Below are 25,191 nucleotides of genomic sequence, written 5' to 3'. Positions count from 1 at the left end.
CAATGAGCTATGATTGCTCCACTGTACTCCAGCCTAGGTGACAAAGTGAGGCCCTGTATCTATAAAAAAGAAAGAAAGAAAGAAGGAAAAGGATTCTGGGATTTTGATTGGGATTGCATTGAACCTGTACGTAATTTATGGGGAAATGACATCTTGGCAATTTTAAATGTTCTGATCCATGAACATGGTATGCCCCTTCTTTTATTTAAGCCTTTACTTTCTTTCAGGAATATTTTATAGTGTAGAGACTTTCCTTACCCTTTGTTAAATTTACTCCAAAATGCTATGTTTTGGGTGGTGGTATGAATTTTTTTTTTTTTTTTTGAGACAGAGTCTTACTCTGTCAGTCAGGCTAGAGTGCAGTGGCACACTCTTGGCTCACTGCAACCTCCACCTCCCAGGCTCAAGCAATTCTCCTGCCTCAGCCTCCCGAGTAGCTGGGATTACAGGAGTGTGCCACCATGCCCGGCTAATTTTCGTATTTTTAGTAGAGACGGGGTTTCACCATGTTGGCCAGGCTGTTCTTGAACTCCTGACCTCCGGTAATCTGCCTGCCTCAGCTTCCCAAAGTGCTGGGATTACAGGCGTGAGCCACCATGCCCGGCCTGAATTCTTTTTTATATTTCCAAATTGTTTGCTGCTAGTATCCCAAAATTCAGTTGATTTTTTTTGAGACCTGTTTTCACTTTGTCACCCAGGCTGGAGTGCAGTGGCATCATCTTGGCTCACTGCAACCTCTGCCTCCTGGGTTCAAGCGATTCTCCTGCCTCAGCCTCTCAAGTAGCTGGAATTACAGGCGACTGCCACCAAGCCCGGCTAATTTTTGTATTTTTGGTAGAGATGGGGTTTCACCATGTTGACCAGACTGGTCTCAAACTCCTGACCTCAAGAGATCCACCAGCCTCAGCCTCCCAAAGTGCTGGGAATACAGGTGTGAGCCACTGTGCCCAGCCCAATTGAAATTTTTGTAGGTTGTCTTTGCATCTTGCTGCACTCCTGTAGTCATCTATTAATTCTAATAGTTGTTTTGTAGATTTGTAGATTCTGCAGGATTTTCTTTGTAAATAATTATGTTGTCTGTGAGTTAAGACAGCTTTACTTCCTTTTTTGATCTTTATGCCTTTTATTTTTCTTGCCTTATCACACCAGCTGTTATTCTCAGTATCAAAACAAGTGGTCAGAGAAATAATCCTTGCCTTGTTCCCAATCTTTGTGGGAAGCAATATTTTAATATTTTATGTTAGGTCTAAATTTTGTATAATTCCAAAATCAAAATTTAGTTCGTTGCTACATGTAGAAACTATATGGATCTCTTGCCAGAGAATGGATGCCAAATATTTTGTCTAGAATTGTACTGCCCTATTGGACATTAGCTACATGGGGCTGTTTAACATTTAAATTAATTAAAGTTAAATAAAAGTATAAATTCAGTTCCTGAAATATCTTGCTAGATACATCTTAAGTGCTTAGTAGCCACATATAGCTATTATCTGCTGTGATGGATACAAATATAGAATATATCCAACATTGTAGAAAATTCCATTTGTCAGCATTGGTCTAGAATTTAAGACAAATTTGGAGAAGTTGGTTTAATGTGAAGGGATAGTTGTAGTCTTTCTTGAAAATTGCAGACCACACAGAGAAGGGGTGTCTTACGTTTTTGCTGAGTTATCCAGAAAAGTATTTTAAAACTAGAAGAAACCAATCTAAAAGAGAGGCTTGCTTCAGTAGAACTAATTTCTCATTGTTATTCACATATTTCTATGAATAGTTACATACTTTTACATTCCTCTGAAGAAGAATTTAATGCATACAGGCTCTTCTCAATATTTAGACATTAAGGTATGCTTAATTACTACTCTGGCAGCATCTTTCAGACCCTGTTAATCAGATTAGCAGTACAACCTAAAGTAATATTAAAAGAATTCAGAGTATATGAATTTGTCTTTCAGATTTTTAATTTGTCTTTCTCTAATCTCTATTATATCAAATACTAGCTGGGAAGACACTTCAGATCTTTAATATTGAGATGAAGAGTAAAATGAAGGCTCATACTATGGCAGAAGAAGTGATTTTCTGGAAATGGGTTTCTGTGAACACTGTTGCCTTGGTGACCGAGACCGCGGTCTACCACTGGAGCATGGAAGGTGACTCCCAGCCCATGAAGATGTTTGATAGACATACCAGTCTGGCGGGCTGCCAGGTGATTCACTACCGGACTGATGAGTACCAGAAGTGGCTGCTGCTCGTAGGCATCTCGGCTCAGGTAAGCCTTGAGCTGCCTTTAAGGGCTGGTCTGATGTAACTTCAAAGCCCAATATTAGAATGGAGTGGTTAAATCATTAGAAGTTGGTTATAGGGCCAGGTGCAGTGGCTCATGCCTGTAATCCCAGCACTTTGGGAGGCCGAGGCGGGCGAATCTCTTGAGGTCAGGGGTTTGAGGTTGCAGTGAGCCAAGATTGCGCCACTGCACTCCAGCCTGGGCAACAGAGCAAGACCCTGTCTCAAAAAAAAAAAAAAAAAGAAGTTGGTTATAGGTATAAGGCAAAAGTAGGCCTGGAACTGAGAGAAATAGAGATTACAAAGAAATCTGAACTTGGATCAAATAATCTTAATTTACCTTTGGCCTATTAACTACTACTGCATTCCTTCAGGTTACTGATGTTCATTGTATAAACTATTTCTAGCACTGTTTTGAGAGGTTGTTGAGGAATTTTGTAGAGTAATTTGGAACCCATAGGTTTATAAGAAGTAGTCCTTCGGGAAGACGAGAGAGGGCCACGGCCCACACACAACGCGGCCTTCCTGGCATCTCTGGCCCCCGTGTGTCTGCACTGTAGGTATTGTATCAAAGTCCCAGCATCTAGATGGTTAACATAGAGCTGCTTCTGTGTAAATGCTGCTTATTTGAAACACTAAAAAGCATTTAATTTTATGGGAAAAAAAAGAAGTAGTTCTTAGACTGTATTTTAAGGACTTACTGGAATGTTACTAACTCATATTCTATTATACTGAAAGCAGTATCTTTCTGTCCTCCCTTTTTTTTTTTTTTTTTTTTTTTTGAGACAGAGTCTTACTCTGTCACCCAAGCTGGAGTGCAGTGGCGCGATCTCGGCTCACTGCAAGCTCTGCCTCCTGGGTTCATGCCATTCTCCTGCCTCAGCCTCCCCAGTAGCTGGGACTACAGGCGCCCACCACCATGCCTGGCTAATTTTTTGTATTTTTAGTAGAGATGGGGTTTCTCCGTGTTAGCCAGGATGGCCTTGATCTCCTGACCTCGTGATCCGCCCGCCTTGGCCTCCCAAAGTGCTGGGATTGCAGGCGTGAGCCACCGCGCCCGTCCCCTTTTTTCATTCCTGGTGGCTAATTCAGTCACCAGATACTTGAGGACTACAGGATGTTTGCACTTGGGACATAGATCTTCATCATTCAATCCTGATGACCAGTGAATGATTTGTCTATAGCCTAGTGGGGAAGGTGTATCTGCACAATTCTAGTAATTAAGGAACTGTCACATGTTTGAAGAGAATACTGTGGGAGCCATGAGAGAGCAGCTTAAGTCAAGACAGCCTGCAACACAGGGGATCTAAGCTGCATTTTGCTAGCTATTAAAGTGCACTTTGGAAGGACACAGTGTATGCAAAGGCACAGAATGGAGGAGAATGGCTCTTTCTGGGAGTCTGGGGTCACCCACCGTGGATGATACCTATAGGTAAGCATATTAGGTAGCTAGAGGGGCAAGACTTAGAGAGATGATTGGGGGCCAGACTGCAGACAATGGGAATTATGTAGCAGGTTTTGAGTGAGAGTGATGTAATTAATTTTCCTTCTTAGCAGCATAGTGGAATTGAAAAAAATGCTATCATTGATGTTGAAGATGGACCACCATGAAGACCGGAGGCCAGGAGACTAGTTGAAAGGCAGATACAGGAACAAAACCATGTAGTCTGTTCTGGAATAGAGACATGTATGAGAAAGGTTAAGAATACACAAACAGGGAAGGAGTACTTCCATTTCTGGAACGCTCTGTTCCATTTCTGCAACCCCCAGAAGATATGAAGCATGTGTGACTAGATGAAGGCAGTGGCATTGCAGATATACAGGGGAGACAAGACCTAAGACTTTGGCTTACTCACCCTGATAAAGGGCATCTACAACAAATACAACTAACATCTTACTTCATGTCGAAAAACTGAAAGCTTTCCCCCAAGGATCAGAAACAAGACAAGGATGTCTTCTCTTGCTACTTCTGTTCAGCTTTGGACTAGAGATTCTAGCCAGGGCAATTAGGTGAGAAAAACATAAAAGGCATCTAGATTTAGGCTGGGCACGGTGGCTCACGCCTGTAATCCCAGCACTTTGGGAGGCCGAGGCGGGTGGATCACGAGGTCAGGAGATTGAGACCATCCTGGCTAACACGGTGAAACCCCGTCTCTACTAAAAATACAAAAAATTAGCCGGGCACGGTGGCGGGCGCCTGTAGTCCCAGCTACTCGGGAGGCTGAGGCAGGAGAATGGCATGAACCCGGGAGGCGCAGCTTGCAGTGACCGAGATAGCACCACCGCAGTCCGGCCTGAGCAAAAGAGCGAGACTCCGTCTCAGAAACAAAACAAAACAAAAAGGCATCTAGATTTAAATGGAAGAATTAAAGCTGTCTCTATTTGCAGATGACATAAGCTTGTATATGGAAATCCTAAGGAATCTAGTAAAAAACTATTAGAACTAATAAACAAATTGAACAAGGTTACAGAATACAATATCAGTATGCAAACATCAATAGTGTTCCTAAACATTTGCAACGAACAATCCAAAAATGAAATCAGGAAAGCAATCTCATTAATAATAACATCAAAAAGAATAAAATACTTAGAGGTAAATTTAATTTAAAAAGTGCAAAAGTTACATTCTGAAAACTACAAAACATGTTTGGAAGTAATTAAAGAAGATCTAAATCGAAAAATATCGCATGTTCATGGACTCGAAGATTTAATACTTTTAGGATGGAAGTACTCCTCAAATTGGTCTACAAATTCAACATAATCTCTATTGGAATACCAGCTAGCTTCTTTGTAGAAATTGACAAGATGATCCTAAAATTTATGTGGAATTGCAAGGAACCCAGAATAGCCAAAACAACCATAAAACAAATAAACAAAAAGTTGGAGTACTTATACTTCCCAATTTTAAAACTTGCCACAAACCTACAGTGATCCAGAATGTGGTACTAGCTGGGCTCAGTGACTCATGCCTGTAATCCTAGCACTTTGGGAGGTTGAGGAAGGTGGATAACCTGAGCCCAGGAGTTCGAGACCAGCCTAGGCAACATGGCAAAACCCATTTTTTACAAAAAATGCAAAAACTAGCCAGGCATGATGGCATGCACCTGTAGTTCCAGCTACTCTGGAGGCTGAGGTGGGAGAATTGCTTGAGCCTGGGAGGTGGAGGTTACAGTGAACTGAGATTGCACCACTACACTCCAGCCTGGGTGACAGAGTGAGACCTTGTCTAAAAAAAAATTAAAAAAAGTTAAAAAAATAGAATGTGGTACTAACTTAAGAATAGATGACAAACAAATTAGCTTGGTGTGGTGGCATGCACCTGTAGTCCTCGCTACGTGGGAGGCTCAGGCAGGAGAATTGCTTGAGCCCAGGAGTTCAAGGTTACAGTGAGCCATGATCATGTCTTTGCATTCCAGCCTGGGCAATAGAACAAGACCCTGTCTCTAAAATTAAAAAAAAAAAAAAAAAAAAAGAACAGATGAGTCCCAGAAAAGTGATGTGCCCAAAAAACAGGTTTTGTTTTCCTTTCTTTTCTTTTTTTGTTTTTCTGAGACAGAGTCTCGCTCTGTCACCCAGGCTGGAGTGCAGTGGCGCGAACTCAGCTCACTGCAACCTCCACCTTCCAGATTCAAGTGATTCTCCTGCCTCAGCCACCCGAGTAGCTGGGACTACAGGTGTGTGCCACTATGCCCAGCTAATTTTTGCGTTTTTAGTAGAGACAGTGTTTCACCATGTTGGCCAGGCTGGTCTTGAACTCCTGACCTCAAGTGATCTGCCCACCTCAGCCTCCCAAAGTTCTGGGATTACAGGTGTGAGCCACCACGCCCGGCCCATTTATTTGTATTCACCTTTAATAATAATATGCCACGAAAAACCTTAGCATACCATCAGTCATTCTAAAGGGAAGATTGCTTTTGCATGGTACCTGGAGATTTTTTTTTTAAGTTTCAAAATCAGCTTTGATGGTTTGTGAACAGGGTATGAAAGTTAATTTTCTGATTAAAGGGAAGGGAAACCAAATAAAAATTATCAAAACCTAGCCATACCATCAACTTAGAAATAAATTTAAATTTACTCAAGGTTATTTCTTTTTTTTTCTTTTCTTTTGAGACAGAGCCTTGCTCTGTTGTCCAGGCTGGAGTGCAATGGTGCGATCTCGGCTCACTGCAACCTCCACCTCCTGGGTTCAATTGATTCTCCTATCTCAGCCTTCCAGGTAGCTGGGATTATAGATGTGCACCACCATGCCTGGCTAATTTTTTGTGTGTTTTTAGTAGAGACAGGGTTTCACCGTGTTGGCCAGGCCGGTCTCAAACTACTCAAGGTTATTTCTAATAAGTTATGAACATATTTCTCTTTATCAAAATAATATCAGTAGAGTGCAAATATATATTTTAAAAATTCATTAATTTTAATTTCTTAATTTTAATTTTAATTTTTTTTATTTTTTGAGACAGGGTCTTGCTCTGTCGCTGAGGCTGGAGTGCAGTGGCACAATCTCGGCTCACTGCAACCTCCACCTCCCGGGTTCAAGCAATCCTCCTGCCTCAGCTTCCCGAGTAGCTGGGATTATAGGCACGTGCCACCACGCACTGCTAATTTTTGTATTTTTAGTAGAGACGGGGTTTCACCATGTTAGCCAGGATGGTCTCAAACTCCTGACCTCAAGTAATCCGCCCGCTTCGGCCTCCCAGAGTGCTGGGATTATAGGCATGATCATTTGAACTTATTCCTCCAGTCTAATCAAAGTGTTGTATCCCTTGTGGTCAATTGATTTTTGACAAGGATGCCAAGACAGTTCAGTGAAAAAAAGAGGAGTTGTTCAATACAAGGTTTTGGGGCGCTGGACATTTATATGCAGAAGCATTAAATGGGACCTCTGTCTCATAATACTAAAAAACTCAAAATCGATCAGACCTAAATGTAAGAACTGAACCTATAAAACTCTTAGAAGGGCCAGGCACAGTGGCTCATGCCTGTAATCCCAGCACTTTGGGAGGGAGGCTGAGGCAGGCAGATCACCCTGTGGTCAGGATTTCAAGACCAGCCTGGCCAACATGGCAAAACCCCATCTCTACTAAAAATACATCATGAATGAACCTTGGAAATATTAAGCTAAGTGAAAGATGCCAGTCACAAAAGACCACATACTATATGATTCCATTTATTTGAAATGTTCGGGATAGTCTGACCTATAGACACAGAAAATAGATAAGTAGTTGCCTATGACTGGAGGTGGAGTGTGGGAGATAGGAATGAGGGTTGAATGCTAATAGGGTTTCTTTCAAAGGATGAAAGTGTTCTAAAACTACGTTGTAGTGATGATTGCACAGCCCTCTGAGTATACGAAGAAACATTGGATGGTATGCTTTAAACCAGGGGCGTCTGATCTTTTGGATCCCCTGGGCCACACTGGAAGAAGAATTGTCTTGGGTCACACATAAAATACACTAGCAATAGCTGATGAGCTAAAAACAAAAATTGCAAAAAAATTCATAATTTTTTTTTTTTTGAGACCGAGTTTTGCTCTTGTTGCCCAGGCTGGAGTGCAGTGGCATGGTCTTGGCTCACCGCAACCTCCGCCTCCTGGGTTCAAGCGATTCTACTGCCTCAGCCTTCCTGAATAACTGGGACTACAGGCATGCACCACCACACCTGGCTAATTTTGTATTTTTAGTAGTGATGGGGTTTCTCCATGTTGGTCAGTCTGGTCTCGAACTCCTGACCTCAGGTGATCTGCCTTCCTCGGCCTCCCAAAGTGCTGGGATTACAGGTGTGAGCCACTATGCCCAGCCAAAAGTTCATAATGCTTTAAGAAAGTTTATGAATTTGTGTTTGGGCCACATACAAGGCTATACTGGGCCACATGTTGGACAAGCTTGCTTTAAATAGATAAGTTCTATGGTATGTGAATTATATCTCAAGCTTTTAAAAATACCCTTGGGGGCCAGGCACGGTGACTCACGCCTTTAATCCCAGCACTTTGGGAGGCCAAGGCAGGAGGATCACCTGAAGTCAGGAGTTCGAGACCAGCCTGGCCAATGTGGTGAAACCCCGTCTTTACTAAAAATACAAAAATTAGCTGAGAGTTGTGGCATGTGCCTGTAATCCCAGCTACTTGGGAGGCTGAGGCGGGAGAATCGCCTGGACCCAGGATGCAGAGGTTGCAGTGAGCTGAGATCACACCATTGCACTCCAGCCTGGGCAACAAGAGTGGAACTCTGCCTCAAAAACAAAACAAAACAAACGACAACAACAACAACAAAATAAAAACTCTTGGGAATTATGCCTCTTTACAAAGAAATCATCATATTTGAAGAATATAAAACAAAAATTATAAATCATAGTTACATGTATATGCTTTACTGACAAACTAAAAAACAACAAATAAAAAAATCCCATGCATTTACCAACAACAAAACACCTCATGGGCATAAGAATAGACATGTAGACCAATGGAAAAAAATGTAAGGTCCAGGAATACACCCCTACATCTGTGGCCAATTGATTTTTGATGAGAGTGTCAAGACTGTTCAATGGTGAAACAATAGTCTCTTCAGGAATGGTGCTGGGACAACTAAATATCCACATGCAAAAGAATGGAGTTGGTCACCTGCCTCACACCATGTACAAAAATAAACTCAAAATAGATCTGAAACCTCGATGTAGAAGGTAAAACTACAAAACTCTTAGAAGAAAACATAAGGAGAAAGCTTTATGACTTTGGATTTGGCATGGATTCTTAGATATATAATAGCACCAAAAGCCTGAACAACAAAATTAAAAAATAGATAATTTGGACTTCAGAATTAAAAACTTTTGTGCATAAAAGGATATTGCCAATAAAGTGAAAAGACAACCTGGGATGTAATATTTGAAAATCATATATCTGATAAGGGTCTAGTATCCAGATATACAAAGAACACTTACAACTCAACAACAAAAAGTCAACCCAGTTAAAAAATGGGCAAAGGACTTGCTTGACATCATTAGCCATTAGGAAAATGCAATTCAAAACCACAATGAAGTACCACTTTACATCCACTCGAATGGTTATAATTTTTACAAAGTAGAAAATAAGTGTTGGCCCTGAGGTCAGGAGTTTGAGACCAGCCTGACCAACATGGAGAAACCCCGTCTCTACTAAAAATACAAAATTAGCCGGGTGTGGTGGTGCATGCCTTTAATCCCAGCTACTCTGGAGGCTGAGGCAGGAGAATTGCTTGAACCTGGAAGGCAGAGGTTGAAGTGAGCCGAGATCGCGCCATTGCACTCCAGCCTGGGCAACAAGAGCGAAACTCCATCTCAAAAAAAAGAAAAGAAAAGAAAAGAAGTGTTGGCAATGATATGGAGAAATTGGAACCCTCCTACATTAGTGGTAGGAATATAAAAATGTTCAGATGCTGTGGAAAGCAGTTTGGTGGTTCCTCAAAAAGTTAAACATAAGGCCAGGCGTGGTGGCTCACACCTGTAATCCCAGCACTTTGGGAGGCTAAGGCAGGTGGATCACGAGGTCAGGAGATCGAGACCATCCTGGCTAACACGGTGAAACCCTGTCTCTACTAAAAATACAAAAAAACTAGCCGGGCGTGGTGGCAGGCGCCTGTAGTCCCAGCTACTTGGGAGGCTGAGGCAGGAGAATTGCGTGAACCTGGGAGGCAGAGCTTGCAGTGAGCCGAGATCACGCCACTGCACTCCAGCCTAAATGACAGAGGGAGACTCCATCTCAAAAAATAAAAAAAAGTTAAACATAGAATTACCATTTGACCCAGCAGTTCCACTGTTAGGTGTCTACCTAAGAGAAATGAAAATGTATCCACACAAAAACTTTTACACAGATATTCATAATAGCATTTTTTATAATAACCAAAAGGTAGAAACAGCCCAAATGTTCACCAGCAAATGAGTGGATAAACAAGTTGTGGTGTATCCGTACAGTGGGACATTATTTAACCCTAAAAATGAAGTACTGATACATGCTACACATAGGTAAACCTCAAAAACTTACTAAATGAAAAAAGTGAGGCACAAAAGGCCTCATATTTTATTGTTATTCCATTTATATGAAATATTTAGAATCAGTAAATCTATGGAGCTAGAAAGTAGGATTGGTGGCTGCTAGGGGACTTGGGTCAGGGGACTGGGGACTGACTAATGGGCACAGGAATTTCTTTTGGGTGATGAAAATGTTTTGGAACTATGATGAGGTTTTGGTTCCACACATTGCGAGTGTCCTAAATGCCATTCAATCATACACTTTAAAATGGTTCATTTTGTTTTGTGAATGTCACCTCAACATAAAAAGGGGAGGGGAAGCCAGGTGTGGTGGCTTACGCCTGTAATCCCAGCACTTTGGGAAGCCAAGGTGGACAGATCATGAGATCAGGAGTTTGAGATCAGCCAGGCCGACATACTGAAACCCCCTCTCTATTAAAAAGACAAAAATTAGCCAGGCATGCTTGCACGCGCCTGTGGTCCCAGTTACCCAGGAGGCTGAGGCAGGAGAATCGTTTGAACCCAGGAGGTGGAGGTTGTGGTGAGCCGAGGTCACGCCACTGCACTCCATCCTGGGTGAGAGAGAGCCAGACTCTGTCTCAAAAAAAAAAAAAAAAAAAAAAAAGGCGGGGGAGAGGGGAACATGGGGCCATAGTTTGCCAACCCTGTCTAAGCATTTGCAAATACAGATGCCTGTTTCTGTTTGAAACAACTTCTGCTCCTGTCACCTGGTTAGCTCTTACTCCAGCTTAGGTGTCACTTTGGGACGCCTCCCTGACTTACTGATCTTGGTGAGCTGATAAGGCATCTTGTTCTCTCCCATGCTGTAGCAATCAGCACTCTGTATTGCAGTTGCTTGTGTACTTGCCGGAAACTCTTACCATCTGTTCTTGAGAGAAGGACGTGTGTCATATTTTACTTATCCCTGGCCCCTAGCATGGTGCCTGGCACAATGAATGCATTTGCTCATTGAATCCTTGCCTGCTACAGTCCTTAACATGCCTTTACCAAAATTTGACACACTTAACACTCAGCAGCCCCATGAGGTGGGAAGGTAAGCCTGGCAGGTGCCTAAGACTTAGAAGCAGGACATCGGCCCAAGGCCACACACGTAGCCTAAGGTCTGGTCTCTCACCTTCACCTTGGCTGTTCTGTCTTCTCTGCCTCTTCATCTTGGCTTCAGTTTAGGCTTCGTTTAGGTATCTGTACCTTTAGGACTCAAATGTGCTATCATCATGTTGCTGGAAGTCTTCCCACAGTCTCTTGGGGAGGGTGAGTTTTGTCCTGTCTTTGGATTCTCATTTTTACCTTTCCATGCTCATTTTTCTGTTAAAATACAGACCACTTATCTGCTGGTTTACTCCTTATTTCTCCCTATTACCAGCCTTTGGCAACCACTAATCTATTTTCTGTCTCAATAAATTTTCCTTTTCTGGATATTTCATAGGTGGAATCAGACAATATGCAGCCTTTCATGCCTGGCTTCTTTCCTTAGCATGTTTTCAAGGTTCATCCATGTGGTAGCATGTGTCAGTACTTTGCTTAATAACGTTAACAGAAATCTGTGCAATAGAAAATATTTTTAAAGACAAAGTTGAAGCCTTTGTTATCCCATTTTAAGGAGTTGTGAGTGAGTGAGGAATAGACTGAGGATTTTACCCACGACTATATGTGAGCTCACTCAGCAGAGAGGATTGAATGTTTAATTACAGGAGCTTGAACTGGGACCCTTTTGTATTCCATTCACTTAGCTTTTTGAGCATTTGACGTTGGATATAAATGTACTGAAATTCTTTAGTAGAAAATATAAGTTCTGGCTGGGCATGGTGGCTCAAGCCTGTAATCCCAGCATTTTGGGAGGCTGAGGCAGGCAGATCACGATGTCAGGATATCGAGACCATCCTGGCCAACATGGTGAAACCCCGTCTCTACTAAAAATACAAAAAATTAGCCAGGCGTGGTGGCGGGTGCCTATAGTCCCAGCTACTCAGGAGGCTGAGGCAGGAGAATGGCGTGAACCCAGGAGGCGAAGCTTGCAGTGAGCCGAGATCGCGCCACTGCACTCCAGCCTGGGTGACAGAGCAAGACTCCATCACAACAAAAAAAGAAAGAAAGAAAGAAAGAAAATACAAGTTCTAAGTTTTATAAAAGATATTAGTCTTATTGGTTTGGGGGTTTTGGTTTTTTTGGAGACAGAGTCTTGCTCTGCCACCCAGGTTGCAGTGCAGTGCTGCAGTCATAGCTCACTGCAACCTCAAACTTCTTGGCCCAAACAATCCCCCTGCCTTGGCCTCCCGAGTAGCTAAGACAACAGGCGCATGCCACCATGACCAGCTAATTTTCTTATATTTTTGTAGAGATGGCGTCTTGCTATGTTGCCCAGACTAGTCTTGAACTCTCGGCCTCAAGTGATTCTCCCAAGGTGCTAGGATTGCAGGTGTGAGCCACTGTGCTGGCCTTATTGGTTTTTATTAAATACAATTTTTGCTACTTAGAAATTTCAGAAAACACAATTTTCAAAATTACCTGTGATTGCATCCCCCGATTTAACTACTATTAATGCTTTAGAGTTTTTCCTCCAAAGTGCACGAGTTACTTTCCATGAAAAAATGCTCTCACACTTACTATATTTAACAAATTAGGATTGTCCATCTTACTTTTTTGTGGTCTTATTTTTTTCCATAGTGTTTGCCATCTTTCCACATCAAATTCAGAGTGATATCATGCCTTTAATAGCTAATACATTTAATTTTTATTAGAGGAAGTATACCTCTAATGTATGAGACTTTCATTTTAGAAATATATTTTAAGAATTGTTTCTTTATATTCCTCTCTTTTCTCTCCCTTTCATTGCATAATATCTTTTCTTAGCAAAACCGTGTGGTTGGAGCAATGCAGCTCTACTCTGTGGATAGGAAGGTTTCACAACCCATAGAAGGCCATGCTGCGGCTTTTGCAGAGTTCAAGATGGAGGGGAATGCCAAGCCTGCCACCCTTTTCTGCTTTGCTGTACGTAATCCCACAGGAGGCAAGGTAAGATCCACTCTACTGTCTTCTCCCTGAGAAAAGTGTCATGAGCTGGTGTTAGGGGTGTGCGTGTGTGTGGCTGGGCATGGCCTGCAGATGTCTGTGTGAGAAAAGGTTCATGGTGGTGTTGAGAACTGTGCACCGTGATGCACATGATTAAGTGGCCCCATTCCCCTAAAAAATCCTCAGGCTGGGCGCGGTGGCTCACGCCTGTAATCCCAACACTTTGGGAGGCCGAAGAGGGTGGATCACGAGGTCAGGAGTTCAAGAACAGCCTGGCCAACGTGGTGAAACCCCGTCTCTACTAAAAATACAAACATTAACTGGGCATGGTGGCGCATTCTTATAAACCCAGCTACTTGGGAGGCTGAGGTAGGAGAATTGCTTGAACTGGGACCTGCAAGGCAGAGGTTGCAGTGAGTCGAGATCGCACCACTACACTCCTGCTTGGGCTACACAGTGAGACTCCGTCTCAAAAGAAAAAAAAAAAATCCTTCCACACAGACTAGACTGAAATGCACTATAAAGGTAAGTGAGGCAGCCAGGTGCGGTAGCTCACACCTGTAATCCTAGCAGTTTGGGAGGCCGAGGCGGGTGGATTGCCTGAGCTTAGGAGTTCTACACCAGCCTGGACAATACAGCGAAACCCCATCTCTATTAAAATATAAAAAATTAGCCGGGCCTGGCTGTGTGCGCTTGTAGTCCCAGCTACTCGGGAGGCTGAGGCAGGAGAATTGCTTGAACCTAGGAGGCAGAGGTTGCAGTGAGCCGAGATCGCGCCACTGCACTCCAGCCTGGGCGACAGAGCGAGACTCCATCTCCAAAAAAAAAAAAAAAAGGTAGATGAGGCACAGTTTCTGCTCTTGGGGAGATGACTGTGAAATCACCAGTGTGGTGCCATCCTTGCCATTAGCATGGTTCTTCCCAGGTGGTTGGGAGGCGCCTCAGGGAGGCTCCAGAGAGATTGAGACTGTGCCCAGGAGCCAGTGGGTTTTATTAGGCTCAGGGACATGGCCAGCGGCTGCTCGGCAGGGCTGCCATGGGCAGAGGTGAGGAGACAGAAGAGCTTGTGATGTCAGGGAGACCTTGGGTTCCGCCAGTGTGGTCTCAGCCACTTGGAGAGCTGCTTCAAGACAGTCGTCTTGTGAAAAACACTTTCTCAAACCATAATTTTGGGTTGTTCGTTAGCCCCAAAATATTCCCCAAGGCAGAGGAGTTCTCAATTAGAATGTGGCTTTACAAACTTCCTCATCTGAAATACACTGAATACTTTGGCCTCCTGTTGAGTAACATACTTCATGCCCTCCTCATTTGAGAGCCAGAAGGAAAAGGACTCGGGTCACGTGTCAGCCTTGTTGCTGATGAAGGACACTGACTTTAGTTATGTGGCTCAAAGAGCTTGCTCCCATATTCCCTCAGAGTGAGGCACACCTCTCCTTTACAGATGCAGCAGGGCAGCGACAGGCCTCCCTCCGAGGAGCAGAGCCTGCCTCACAGAGTGCCCTGTGGAGAAGAGCACTTCCCAGAGCGGGGCTCTGTACACAGACGGCAGCCCCAAGAAGAGAAAGGGCTGGGGGTTCTCTCTACACCTAGCTTTCTGGTGGGCGTGCCCCTCCAGCCGAGCTGGAGATGGACCAGGAGGTCTTCTGTGACCCAGAGAGCCTGGGAAATGCGGTTTCCTGACAGTACCTGTCCTGGAGCGGCCTTGTGTCTTGTGGCAGACTCGGTCCTCCCGGCTGCAGGGTGCGTGTGGGGTCCTGGGAGGGTGCCTGCCCCGCCTGTGCCCAGGCATGCACCTTCCTTTCAGGACTCACCTGTCCTTTTGGGACTGGCCAGCTGTCTCCACATGTGGGGCGGAGCTTGCCTGGACACAGTTCTTTTCTGCCGACCTCCTCCTGCTGCTGCCCTGAGAGCCTGGTGTCCTTTCTGTGCCTCTGCTCCTGCTGGCAGTGTCACCCTTCTCAGCTCCCGAGCAAGAACCCATAGCAGTCAAGCCCCATTCTATTCTCTCGTCACTGTCTGACCTTTAACAAGTCCCACATCTGACTTACCCTTTTGTGGTACACTAAGCCTTTCTCACCTCACATTTGGGTTACAGAATAGCCATTTATTAGGTCCTCAGACCTGCTTCACGCCTTCTTACCAATAGGCCTAGCCAGATAATTTTCCTAAACTACCTTTTATCTGCCTTAAAGCTCCCAGTGCAAGACTTTTCTATTCCCCATCCACAGACTTCTGTCCCCACAGGAGCACCCACATGCTTGCCGCTCAGCCTCCCCCATTGGCCCGGCTCTCAGTGCTGCTCCCCTCCTTATCTGAGCCCCTTTGGTGTTTCCCTCCTCTCTCTGCCCGGCCAAACCCAGACCGCAAACCCAGACTGCCCCTCCATAGACACCCTTGTCTGTGTCCTCTAAGCCCAGCCTCCCACCCTTGTTTTGTGTCTCTTACCCTTCATTTTGGATTTTGTTGTGGACTTGTGTTAGTTATAATATTTTTTCTTTAGATGAAAGTTATGGGGGCTGGGCGTGGTGGCTCGTGCCTGTAATCCCAGCATTTTGGGAGGCCGAGGTGGGGTTGGATTACCCGAGGTGGGGTCAGGAGTTTGAGACCAGCCTGGCCAACATAGCGAAACCCCATCTCTACTAAAAATACAAAGTTTAGCCGGGTGTGGTGGCATGCATCTGTAATCTGTAATCTCAGCTACTTGGGAGGCTGAGGCACGAGAATCGCTTGAACCCGGGAGGCAGAGGTTTCAATGAGCTGAGATCGCGCCACTGCACTCCAGCCTGAGCGACAGAGCGAGACTCCATCTTAAAAAAAAAAAAAAAAGAAAAAAAAGAAAGTTATAGGGAAGGCACTGGCATAGGTCAGGAACTTGGAGCTGTTCTCATAAGGCAGGGATGGGCTCCCTCATCAGATTCTTACCCCCGCCCAGCACAACCTTGAAAACCTCAGGCCTGTGCCATGGTGAGGATGTCTCGTGAGTTTGGCCTCCAGTGATGAGATCTTGCACTAACAGGCTTGTGTGAGTCTGGGCCATACCCAGAAAGGCAGAGAGCAGAGTTGGAAGGGACAGCAGATTCTGACTGGAGCCCTTTGTTTCATCGGCGTCCAGGCCCGGGGAGGGGAAGTGACTCTGCCACTGTGCTGGAACTGAGGCTCCAGGCTGCCTGGCATTGGCCCTTTGTGCCATGCTTGGTGGTGGGCAGCAGGTTATTGGATAATCACAGGCACTCCGACAAGGGGGTTGTTCTGCTTTGGTTGAATGTGACTTTTAGCGTTAATCATCCAGTGTGTGGAGCTGAGGCTCCACTTGCCTCTGTGCCTTGACTAGCACTTGCCCACCACCACAGGCGGTCCCCTTGATTGACCTAAAATCTCTCTTCTAGTTGCACATCATTGAAGTTGGACAGCCTGCAGCGGGAAACCAACCTTTTGTAAAGAAAGCAGTGGATGTGTTTTTTCCTCCAGAGGCACAGAATGATTTTCCAGTGGCTATGCAGGTACGAATGTGCTGCTCTCTAAACATCTTCATGTCCTAAAATCTACTCTAGCACCTCCCAAGATACAGGAGGCTGCCATTTTTAGTCTGCTTCTGCTGTCTCCTGCCACTGTGATGCTTTCAAACCCATTTAGAGGCCTAAGGCTTTGGCATGTGAGCTGGGAAAGCCCTGTTCGTAGAAAGGAATGCCCGGCATGAGGGTGAGTTAGGGCAGCAGGAAGACGTTGCCAAGTCACACATCAAAGTCCTCAGCTCTTTCCTTCTTATTATAAAAGATTAGATGTTCACTGTGGTATGAGAATATTTAAAGAATAAAATACCTAATGTAAGTGACGGGTTAATGGGTGCAACAAACCACCAGGGCACGTGTATACCTGTGTAACAAAACTGCACGTTCTGCACATGTAACCCAGAACTTATAATAATAAAAAAAAGAATAAAACACTTATTTCCTTTACAGTTGGCTGCCATTGAGGGAGCCTAGAGCTCCCAGGGACAGTCCTTTGAGCTGGCATTCAGAATGGCCCAGCCTTTGACATGCAGCCTCTAGTGAAACTAGGTAGTCCCAAGCCCCTGGTGGGAGAATTGTTCACCTTTACATCAAGAAGGTTGGGAAAACACCTGAACCTGCATGTGGCATGTGCCTAGCCAGACTTCGAGGAGTTCGTGCTATGAGACCTGAAGTTCTTGTGAGGTTCCCTAAAACAGAAACACATGTCAGCAGGGCCTGTGGTGGTTCCGTGTGTGCTAAGTGTGTTCGTGACAGGATCAAGTGTGCTTTCCTTATTGAGGAGCAGAATATTGTTGTGGAAGTGTCAAAGGCACAGAGTCAGAAAGCTAAATTAAAAATGGAGCTTTTTTGAGTAATAAAAATTAAAAGATTTTTTTAAAAAGAAAACATTCCTCTGTAGATAAACCAGTTGGATGTAAAATATATAAGAAATCTTGGCCGGGCGCGTTGGCTCACACCTGTCATCTTAGCACTTTGGGAGGCCGAGGCGGGCAGATTGCCTGAGCTCAGGAGTTCGATGCCAGCCTGGGCAACATGGTAAAACCCCGTCTCTACTAAAATATAAAAAATTAACTGGGCGTGGCGGTGTGCACCTGTAGTCCCAGCTACATGGGATGCTGAGGCAGGAGAATTTCTAGAACCCGGGAGGCAGAGAGTGCAGTGAGGCAAGATCACACCACTGCATGCCACTGCACCGCAGCCTGGAGCAAGACTTCATTTCCAAAAAGTAAATAAATAAATAAATAAAAATAAAAATAAAAAATCTTACAATTTGTTTTATAAAAAATTTAGATCTATACCTTTTCTGAACAAAATTGGCATCACATTATATATGTAAGATTATATAATCTACTCTCCTTTTTACTCTTTCGTTCTCATAAAATATGTTATCTGTACATTTCTAATAATATCAATAAATGTAACAGCAGAATTAAATATCACCTGAAATCCTAGCACTGCTGATAATTTGGCTACCCCTTTGGAAGTAACTTAACATGCATACATTTATGCAGATTTATACAGATGGACTCTTATGAAAATGGCTCTGCACTAGCCTTGCTGCTGTATAAACTCCTCTAGCTATGTTGTAGATCATTCTGTTCCAGTAACATAATGTATGTATTTTATTGTCTGTGTCATCTGTTCTGTGGATTTGCTACAACTCATTTAAACAATCCCCTGTTGATTGGTATTTACGTTTACAAGAAACACTATAAGGAACATTGTGCTCCATACATCTTTGTGTGTTAGTCTAAAAGTCCGAGGATAAATTCCTAGAAATTAAACTGCTGGGTCAGGGGCACACTCTCATCACAGACTCTCCTGACCATGCTGGCCAGTTCACATTCCTACTGATGCTGCCGGTGGTAGCTGGACAGCATCCCATGTTGTGATGTCTTTCCCTTGGTTACCATCAAGGCAGAATTGATGTATCAGCCACTCATATGTATCCGGTTAATTGCCTTTTCCTAATCTTTGCATTTTTTTTCTATTGGGATCTTTTTTTAAAAAGTAGAGATGGGGTCTTGCTATGTTGCCTAGGCCAGTCTTGAACTCCTGGCCTCGAGCGATCTTCCTGCCTCAGCCTCCCAAGCAGCTGGGGTTACAGGTGTGTGTCACTGTGCCCAACTCCAGGATTTTTACCTTATTCGTAAGAGCTTTTTGTACTTGTAGAGTACTAAGTGTCTGATGTATTTTGAATATTTTTCCCAGTCGTAATTTGTGATATGTGGCACCTTATGGAAGTGCTGCATTTTTGTGTGGCAGTGGTATCATGTTTTGAGACTAATTCTGCACCTGAAGATGATCACAACATTTACCTATATTTTCTTTCATTCCTATCCTAATTGTCCTTGTTTTTTATTTAAAATCTTTGACCCATCTGGAATTTACTTTGATCTAAAGAGTAAGATAGAAATTCAGTTCTTTACTCTTACCTCCATCTCCAGATAGCTAGCTAACTATATTAATAATATATGTTATATATTGATTAAAGTGCCTGTTTTCCACTAATATGTTACCTACTAATTATTTATTTTTCTAGAGTTGGAGTCTTGCTACGTTGCCCAGGTTTGACTCAAACTCCTGGGCTCAAGTGATCCTCCTGCCTTGGCTTCCCAAGTAGCTGGGACTATAGTCATTAGCCACCACACACTCATTCTTAATAAATTCTCATATATGATTCATTCTCTTTCAGGGCTCTTAATTATTTTCTCTCTCTGTCTCTTCCAATGGTAAAATCATACTTCAAAAATTACTGTCTGTTTTAATATATATGTTTAATAATCTGGTTGGGCAAATGCATCTGTTTTTTCTCCCCAGCCCCTTCAGGTTTTCTTGTGTGTTAAATATTTTTCTGTAAAAGTTAATAGCATTTGGCAAAACTCAAAGGTTAATAAGTGGTGGTAGAAGGCATGCTGGAACATCATCTTGGCGTTTGAGGTCTTTGTCCAGAACTTTCCCCTTCTCTTATGAACTCACAGCTTGCTTAAAGGGGTTCGATAAACTGTGAAAGGATCGCTCTACCTGAAAGATAAATGGAGTAGCCTGAGTTTATTGGACCTTTATTTGAGAGTGGTTGGACAAAATATTGTCTTTAAAACTAATTCTCAATCAAGTACAACTTAGAATCCATGTCTCAGGAAAGCATTGCTCCCACCAGTAATCTCTCAGCCTGAGAAACTGAAGAATCCTTGTATAGCTAGGTGTGGCAGCTCACACTTGTAGTCCCAGCTACATTGGAGGCTGAGATGGGAGGATCACCTGAGCCCAGAGGTCGGAAGTTGCAGTGAGCTATGGTGGCACCACTACACTCCAGCCTGGGTGACAGAGCACGACCCTATCTCAAAAAACAAACAAACAAACAAGAATCCTCTTTATCATTTGTGAGCTCTTTTTACCCGCATGGCTTTTCCTCCTTACTTTCCAACCTCTTGCTCTCTGTCTTCTTATAGATTGGAGCTAAACATGGTGTTATTTACTTGATCACAAAGTATGGCTATCTTCATCTGTACGACCTAGAGTCTGGCGTGTGCATCTGCATGAACCGTATTAGTGCTGACACAATATTTGTCACTGCTCCACACAAACCAACCTCTGGAATTATTGGTGTCAACAAAAAGGGACAGGTGTGTAACTCTGACATTTCATTTTCTACCTTTTCCATTCATTAGGGACTGGCGTTTAAACTTTCCCCCTTCTCTAGGAAAGCAGCTGGGTGTAGCTATTAATAGTTCCTGTTATTAAACTTAAACCCATGTCTCCTCCTTCATATTGACACTTCCTCTCTTCAGACAGCACCATTCCTAACACAGGATTGATTCCAGGAGGAGAGCAGCTCCTTCCTGCATATAGAACAGCAGTTCTGATGCACATTGTCTTTATACCATGCACACCCTAACTGGAGAGGGTTGAAAAAGCAGATACTATGGTATTTAAGTAACTTTTCTCAACCATAGTTGAAAAAGATAGTTAAAAGAAGAAACTCTTGGGTGGGCACAATAGTTTATGCCTGTAATCCCAACTGCATGGGAGGTTGAGGCAGGAGGATGGCTTGAGCCCAGGAGTTTGAGGCTGCAGTGAGCTGTGATCACACCATTGCACTCCAGCCTGGGTGAAACAGTGACAGCCTGTCTCAGGGAAAAAAAAAAAAAAAAGTCGGGATCAGTGGCTGATTCCTATAATCCCAGCACTTTGGAAGGCTGAGACAGGAGGATTGCTTGAGGCTAGGAGTTTGAATCCAGCCTGGGCGACATAGTAAGACCCTGTCTCTACAAAAATATTTTTTAAAAAAGGAAGAAACTCTGTACTTTAAAAATAAAAAGTTTAAGAAGAAAAACTGTCAGTTCCATCCACATAGGTCATTTTGCTGTAGCGCAGAACGCATCACACTTATCTGTGTGACTTTAATAACTACATAGACTCCTGTGCTGTTCTGTTTTGTTACCATTTGGCTTTTGGCTGCTTTGCCTCCTTTCACTGTGAGGGCCACCATCACAGGTGTGCTCAACACTCGCCTGAGAATGTGGCTACCACTCCAGCATCGGGAGGGAACATGGCAGAGGGATGGTGGAGCACTCTTCTAGGCCGGGCCGCTCTCACTTGTTGTGTCCTTACAGGTACTGTCAGTTTGTGTTGAGGAAGATAACATTGTGAATTATGCAACCAACGTGCTTCAGAATCCAGACCTTGGTCTGCGTTTGGCTGTTCGTAGTAACCTGGCTGGGGCAGAGAAGTTGTTTGTGAGAAAATTCAATACCCTCTTTGCACAGGGCAGCTATGCTGAAGCCGCCAAAGTTGCAGCGTCTGCACCAAAGGTGATAAACCTTGAATACTGTTCAAGTGTTCTGAGTGTTAAGAACCAACCTTGAGAGGAAAATAAGTCATAAAAGCATTTCACTAGTGATATTGCAGTCTATTAGTGTTATGTTAGGAGTTTTTAGTTTAAAATTTTTACACCAATGGCATAACAGTAAAGGAAGTAAACAAAAAACACACTCTTGCTGCATCAGCACTTCTTCACGCCTCCCACTTTGTGTGCATACCTACCTCTCACCCAACAGCTTAGATACAGTTTCACATTTCTGTAACTTAGCATTTTCCACTCTTGCTACCTGGTTGTCAAATATGCAACTGTACAATACATCAAGTGGTTGTTCCCTGTTTTATCTAGCGATAGTCCTACCCTGGACTTTCTCCACTCTTTTAGAATATAGCATTTCGGCATATGGCTTTTTCTTTGGTTTATTTCATTTGGATAAATTGTTCAGAGACCGGATCTGTTCCTGAGTAGATAAAGACTTTCAAGTTGCTTGTCCTTGAAAGAATTTTTCTTGTCTTTCAAGGGGTAGTTGTGAACAAACCATTTCTAGCCTTCATCTGTGCATTTGAGTATTTTGAATTAGAATATAATGATAGCAGAACTTCACTACTACAAGACTGATTGAGAGGCCGAATTCTTACTGCAGCATGCTGGGGGAGAAGTAAGACCCTAAGTGTGAAGCCACCTGGAGGACCTAGATTCCCCTATACTTATGGTTATTGTTGAAGATAGAAGCAGTTGCCTTGGTAGAGGACTTTTTGTCTATGACAGAGCAGTGTGGAATTTCCACTGGCAGATTTTTGTTTTTACATACAAGGAAGTTGAGTGAAGGGATCCCCTGTGATTACAACACAATGACCTATTTTTCCATTTATTATTAGGGAATCCTGCGTACCAGAGAGACGGTCCAGAAATTCCAGAGTATACCCGCTCAGTCTGGCCAGGCTTCTCCATTGCTGCAGTACTTCGGAATCCTGCTCGACCAGGGTCAGCTCAATAAACTTGAATCCTTAGAACTTTGCCATCTGGTTCTTCAGCAGGGGCATAAGCAACTCCTAGAGAAGTGGCTGAAAGAAGATAAGGTAGAAACACTTGTGAGCTCGTAGCCCCCCCGCACAGCTTGAAAACTTGGTCCAGGCTCCCTACCTGCCTCCTAACTTTGCCTTGTCCCTTGGCATACCACAGCTGGAGTGCTCAGAGGAGCTCGGAGACTTGGTCAAAACCACTGACCCCATGCTCGCTCTGAGTGTGTACCTTCGGGCAAATGTGCCAAGCAAAGTGATCCAGTGTTTTGCAGAAACAGGCCAATTCCAGAAAATTGTGCTCTATGCCAAAAAGGTAATGTGTGTTGAACCACTGGCATCTCAGATTACTCACGTGTGGTTGAGTGGTTGTTGATTTTAAAGTTTATAAAATACCCTTCTTTGTAAGTCCTCTGGTGTGAGAGTTGGCAATGTTGCTGTTAGGATCTTTATTCATAATGATCATATTTTATTCTCTTCAGCTTTTTATTATCCTTAGTTTTCCAGTCCTTCCATCTTCGTTTTATTTGGGAGCTTTATCTTGTTTTTTCTCTCCCTCTCTTCCTTCTGTATGTTAATTTGATATTTTGGCAGACTCCCAGATCTTATCCCTGTGTGCTTACTGGCAGGCTGTGTTTGCACACAGATCAGGAAACTTCTTTGTGGTCTGGGCTGTTTGTATAGTTAATTGTGCCTTCCATGTACATGAAATCAATTCATTTAATTGGATATTGTGTTTGGCAGAAGGTGGTACCTACACATGATAATGTTGCTGCTCATTTCTTTGTTAACACGAGTTTAAAACAAAGGATGGATAACTTCCTTTTCTAATGCCCAGGGTTTTTCATTGATTTTCCTGATTGGTGCTCCCTTGCTTCTAGGTTGGGTACACCCCAGACTGGATCTTTCTGCTGAGGGGTGTAATGAAGATCAGTCCGGAACAGGGCCTGCAGTTTTCTCGAATGCTAGTGCAGGACGAGGAGCCGCTGGCCAACATTAGCCAGGTGAGCGTAGGCAGTTTTGGACAACTTTTTGTGGCTTTTTAGAGCCATCTAGAAGATTTCTTTGATTCGTTTCCTGTTAACTTGTCTCAATGCTTTTCTTCATCTGCTGTTAATCTTCCAGTTTTAAAAAATCTAGTGTACTTGGGGAGTTTGTCTTCTAGTCTTTACTATGTGAGTACTCATTGCTTCCTTTGTTTTGAAGTACTTTAGAGAATGTTTGTTTGGGTTTGTGTCTTTGGGTGGTGATGGTGTAGGGTGTGAGGATGTCATTTAGGTTCCAGCCCTCCATCCCTTGGCCCACCCCAGTTACTACATCATTGTCTCTCCCTGACCGTTGGCCTGAGCACCAGGAGCTAGTGCTGTTGCGTCCCCCAGATGTTCATCCTGTGGGTGTCTGACTGACCTGGATTACGTGAGCATCAGCCTGTTTTTTATTGTAACCTACTTAAAATTTAGATGTAAACACATGACAAGTCACTTTCAGTAAATTGGTACAAGGAGCTTTGATGATATATAGATGTGTAACAAAGCTTGAAGCAAGGCATCAGAACCAACAACTGTTTAGAAATAAGTGCAGTTGTATGTGTTTGTACATCTGGGAATCTGCAGATATTTTGGAGAACATGAATAAGAGATTTGAGACAAATTTACTTAGCTTTCAATAGGAAAGAAATTTCCAGTTCACATCTTGTTTACAGTTCATATTTTAAAGTTGTTCAAAATATAAACTTCTCATACTTTATGAGAAGTTCCACAGTTAATAAGTTCTTTTTTATTTTCCTGTAAAGCTGTCCTTCAAAAACAATTATTAAATTTATTCCTATATTTCACATCTTACTAAGGCATATTAATTATTTAAATTAACATCAATTTAACTTTAATAATTGTCTAAGTAAATATTTGCATTTTCCCAGTTGTGCCCCAATAATATAATGATATATATGAGTTAGATATCAAGTATCAGCTGCTTTGTTAGTCAAGATGCTGCAGAGAGACAGAATCAATAGCGTAGCTATAGCTATATGAAAGGGAGCCTGGGCAACATAGTGAGACCCCCATCTCTACAAACAATTTTTTAAAAGTTAGCCAGGCATGGTGGTGCACACCTGTGGTCCCAGCTACTCAGGAGGCTGAGATGGGAGGATCGCTTGAGCCCTGAAGGTTGAGGCTGCAGTGAGTGGTGACCTTGTCACTGCTTCAGCCTAGGCAATAGAGTGAGACCCTATCTCAGATATATGAGAGGGAGTTTATTAGGAGAATTGGCTCGTGATTATGGAGGCTGAGAAGTCCTGTGATAGACTGTCTGCAAGCTAGAGGAGACCTTGGATTCTGGTAGCGTGGCTCAATCTAAGTTTGAAAGCCTCAGAACCAGGGAAGCTGAAGGCGTAACTCTCAGTCTGAGGCCAATGGCCTGAGAACCCTGGGGGGCCTTTGGTGTAAGTCCTGGAGTCCAAAGGCTGGGGAGCCTGGAGTTCTGATGTCCAAAGGTAGGAGGTGGAGAATGTCCCAGCTCCAGGAGAAAGAGAGAA

The 25,191-nt window shown here is 43.4% G+C and overlaps 1 protein-coding gene and 1 non-coding gene across 8 annotated transcripts in view; one reads left to right on the top strand and one right to left on the bottom strand.

The window, feature by feature from the left end:
- CLTCL1 (clathrin heavy chain like 1) overlaps positions 1-25,191 on the top strand; it is a 114,604-nt gene that overhangs the window by 35,528 nt on the left and 53,885 nt on the right. For all 7 annotated transcript variants that reach the window (XM_034949276.4, XM_003814040.5, XM_063603360.1 and 4 more), the window contains exons 3-10: positions 1,998-2,266; positions 13,147-13,308; positions 16,692-16,805; positions 20,270-20,443; positions 21,434-21,631; positions 22,518-22,718; positions 22,822-22,974; positions 23,540-23,662. In XM_034949276.4, coding sequence (XP_034805167.2) covers positions 1,998-2,266; positions 13,147-13,308; positions 16,692-16,805; positions 20,270-20,443; positions 21,434-21,631; positions 22,518-22,718; positions 22,822-22,974; positions 23,540-23,662 — 1,394 coding nt within the window. The remainder of the gene's footprint in view (positions 1-1,997; positions 2,267-13,146; positions 13,309-16,691; positions 16,806-20,269; positions 20,444-21,433; positions 21,632-22,517; positions 22,719-22,821; positions 22,975-23,539; positions 23,663-25,191) is intronic.
- Positions 6,117-6,243, bottom strand: LOC112438192 (small nucleolar RNA SNORA15). Its single transcript, XR_003026669.2, has one exon. It is a non-coding gene; the product is annotated as a small nucleolar RNA SNORA15 (small nucleolar RNA).

The sequence above is a fragment of the Pan paniscus genome, chromosome 23 (assembly GCF_029289425.2).
Source record: "Pan paniscus chromosome 23, NHGRI_mPanPan1-v2.0_pri, whole genome shotgun sequence".
Classification (NCBI taxonomy): Eukaryota; Metazoa; Chordata; class Mammalia; order Primates; family Hominidae; genus Pan; species Pan paniscus.
Note: the sequence above shows the minus strand (reverse complement) of the source record. Positions and strands in the feature narration are given on the sequence as shown.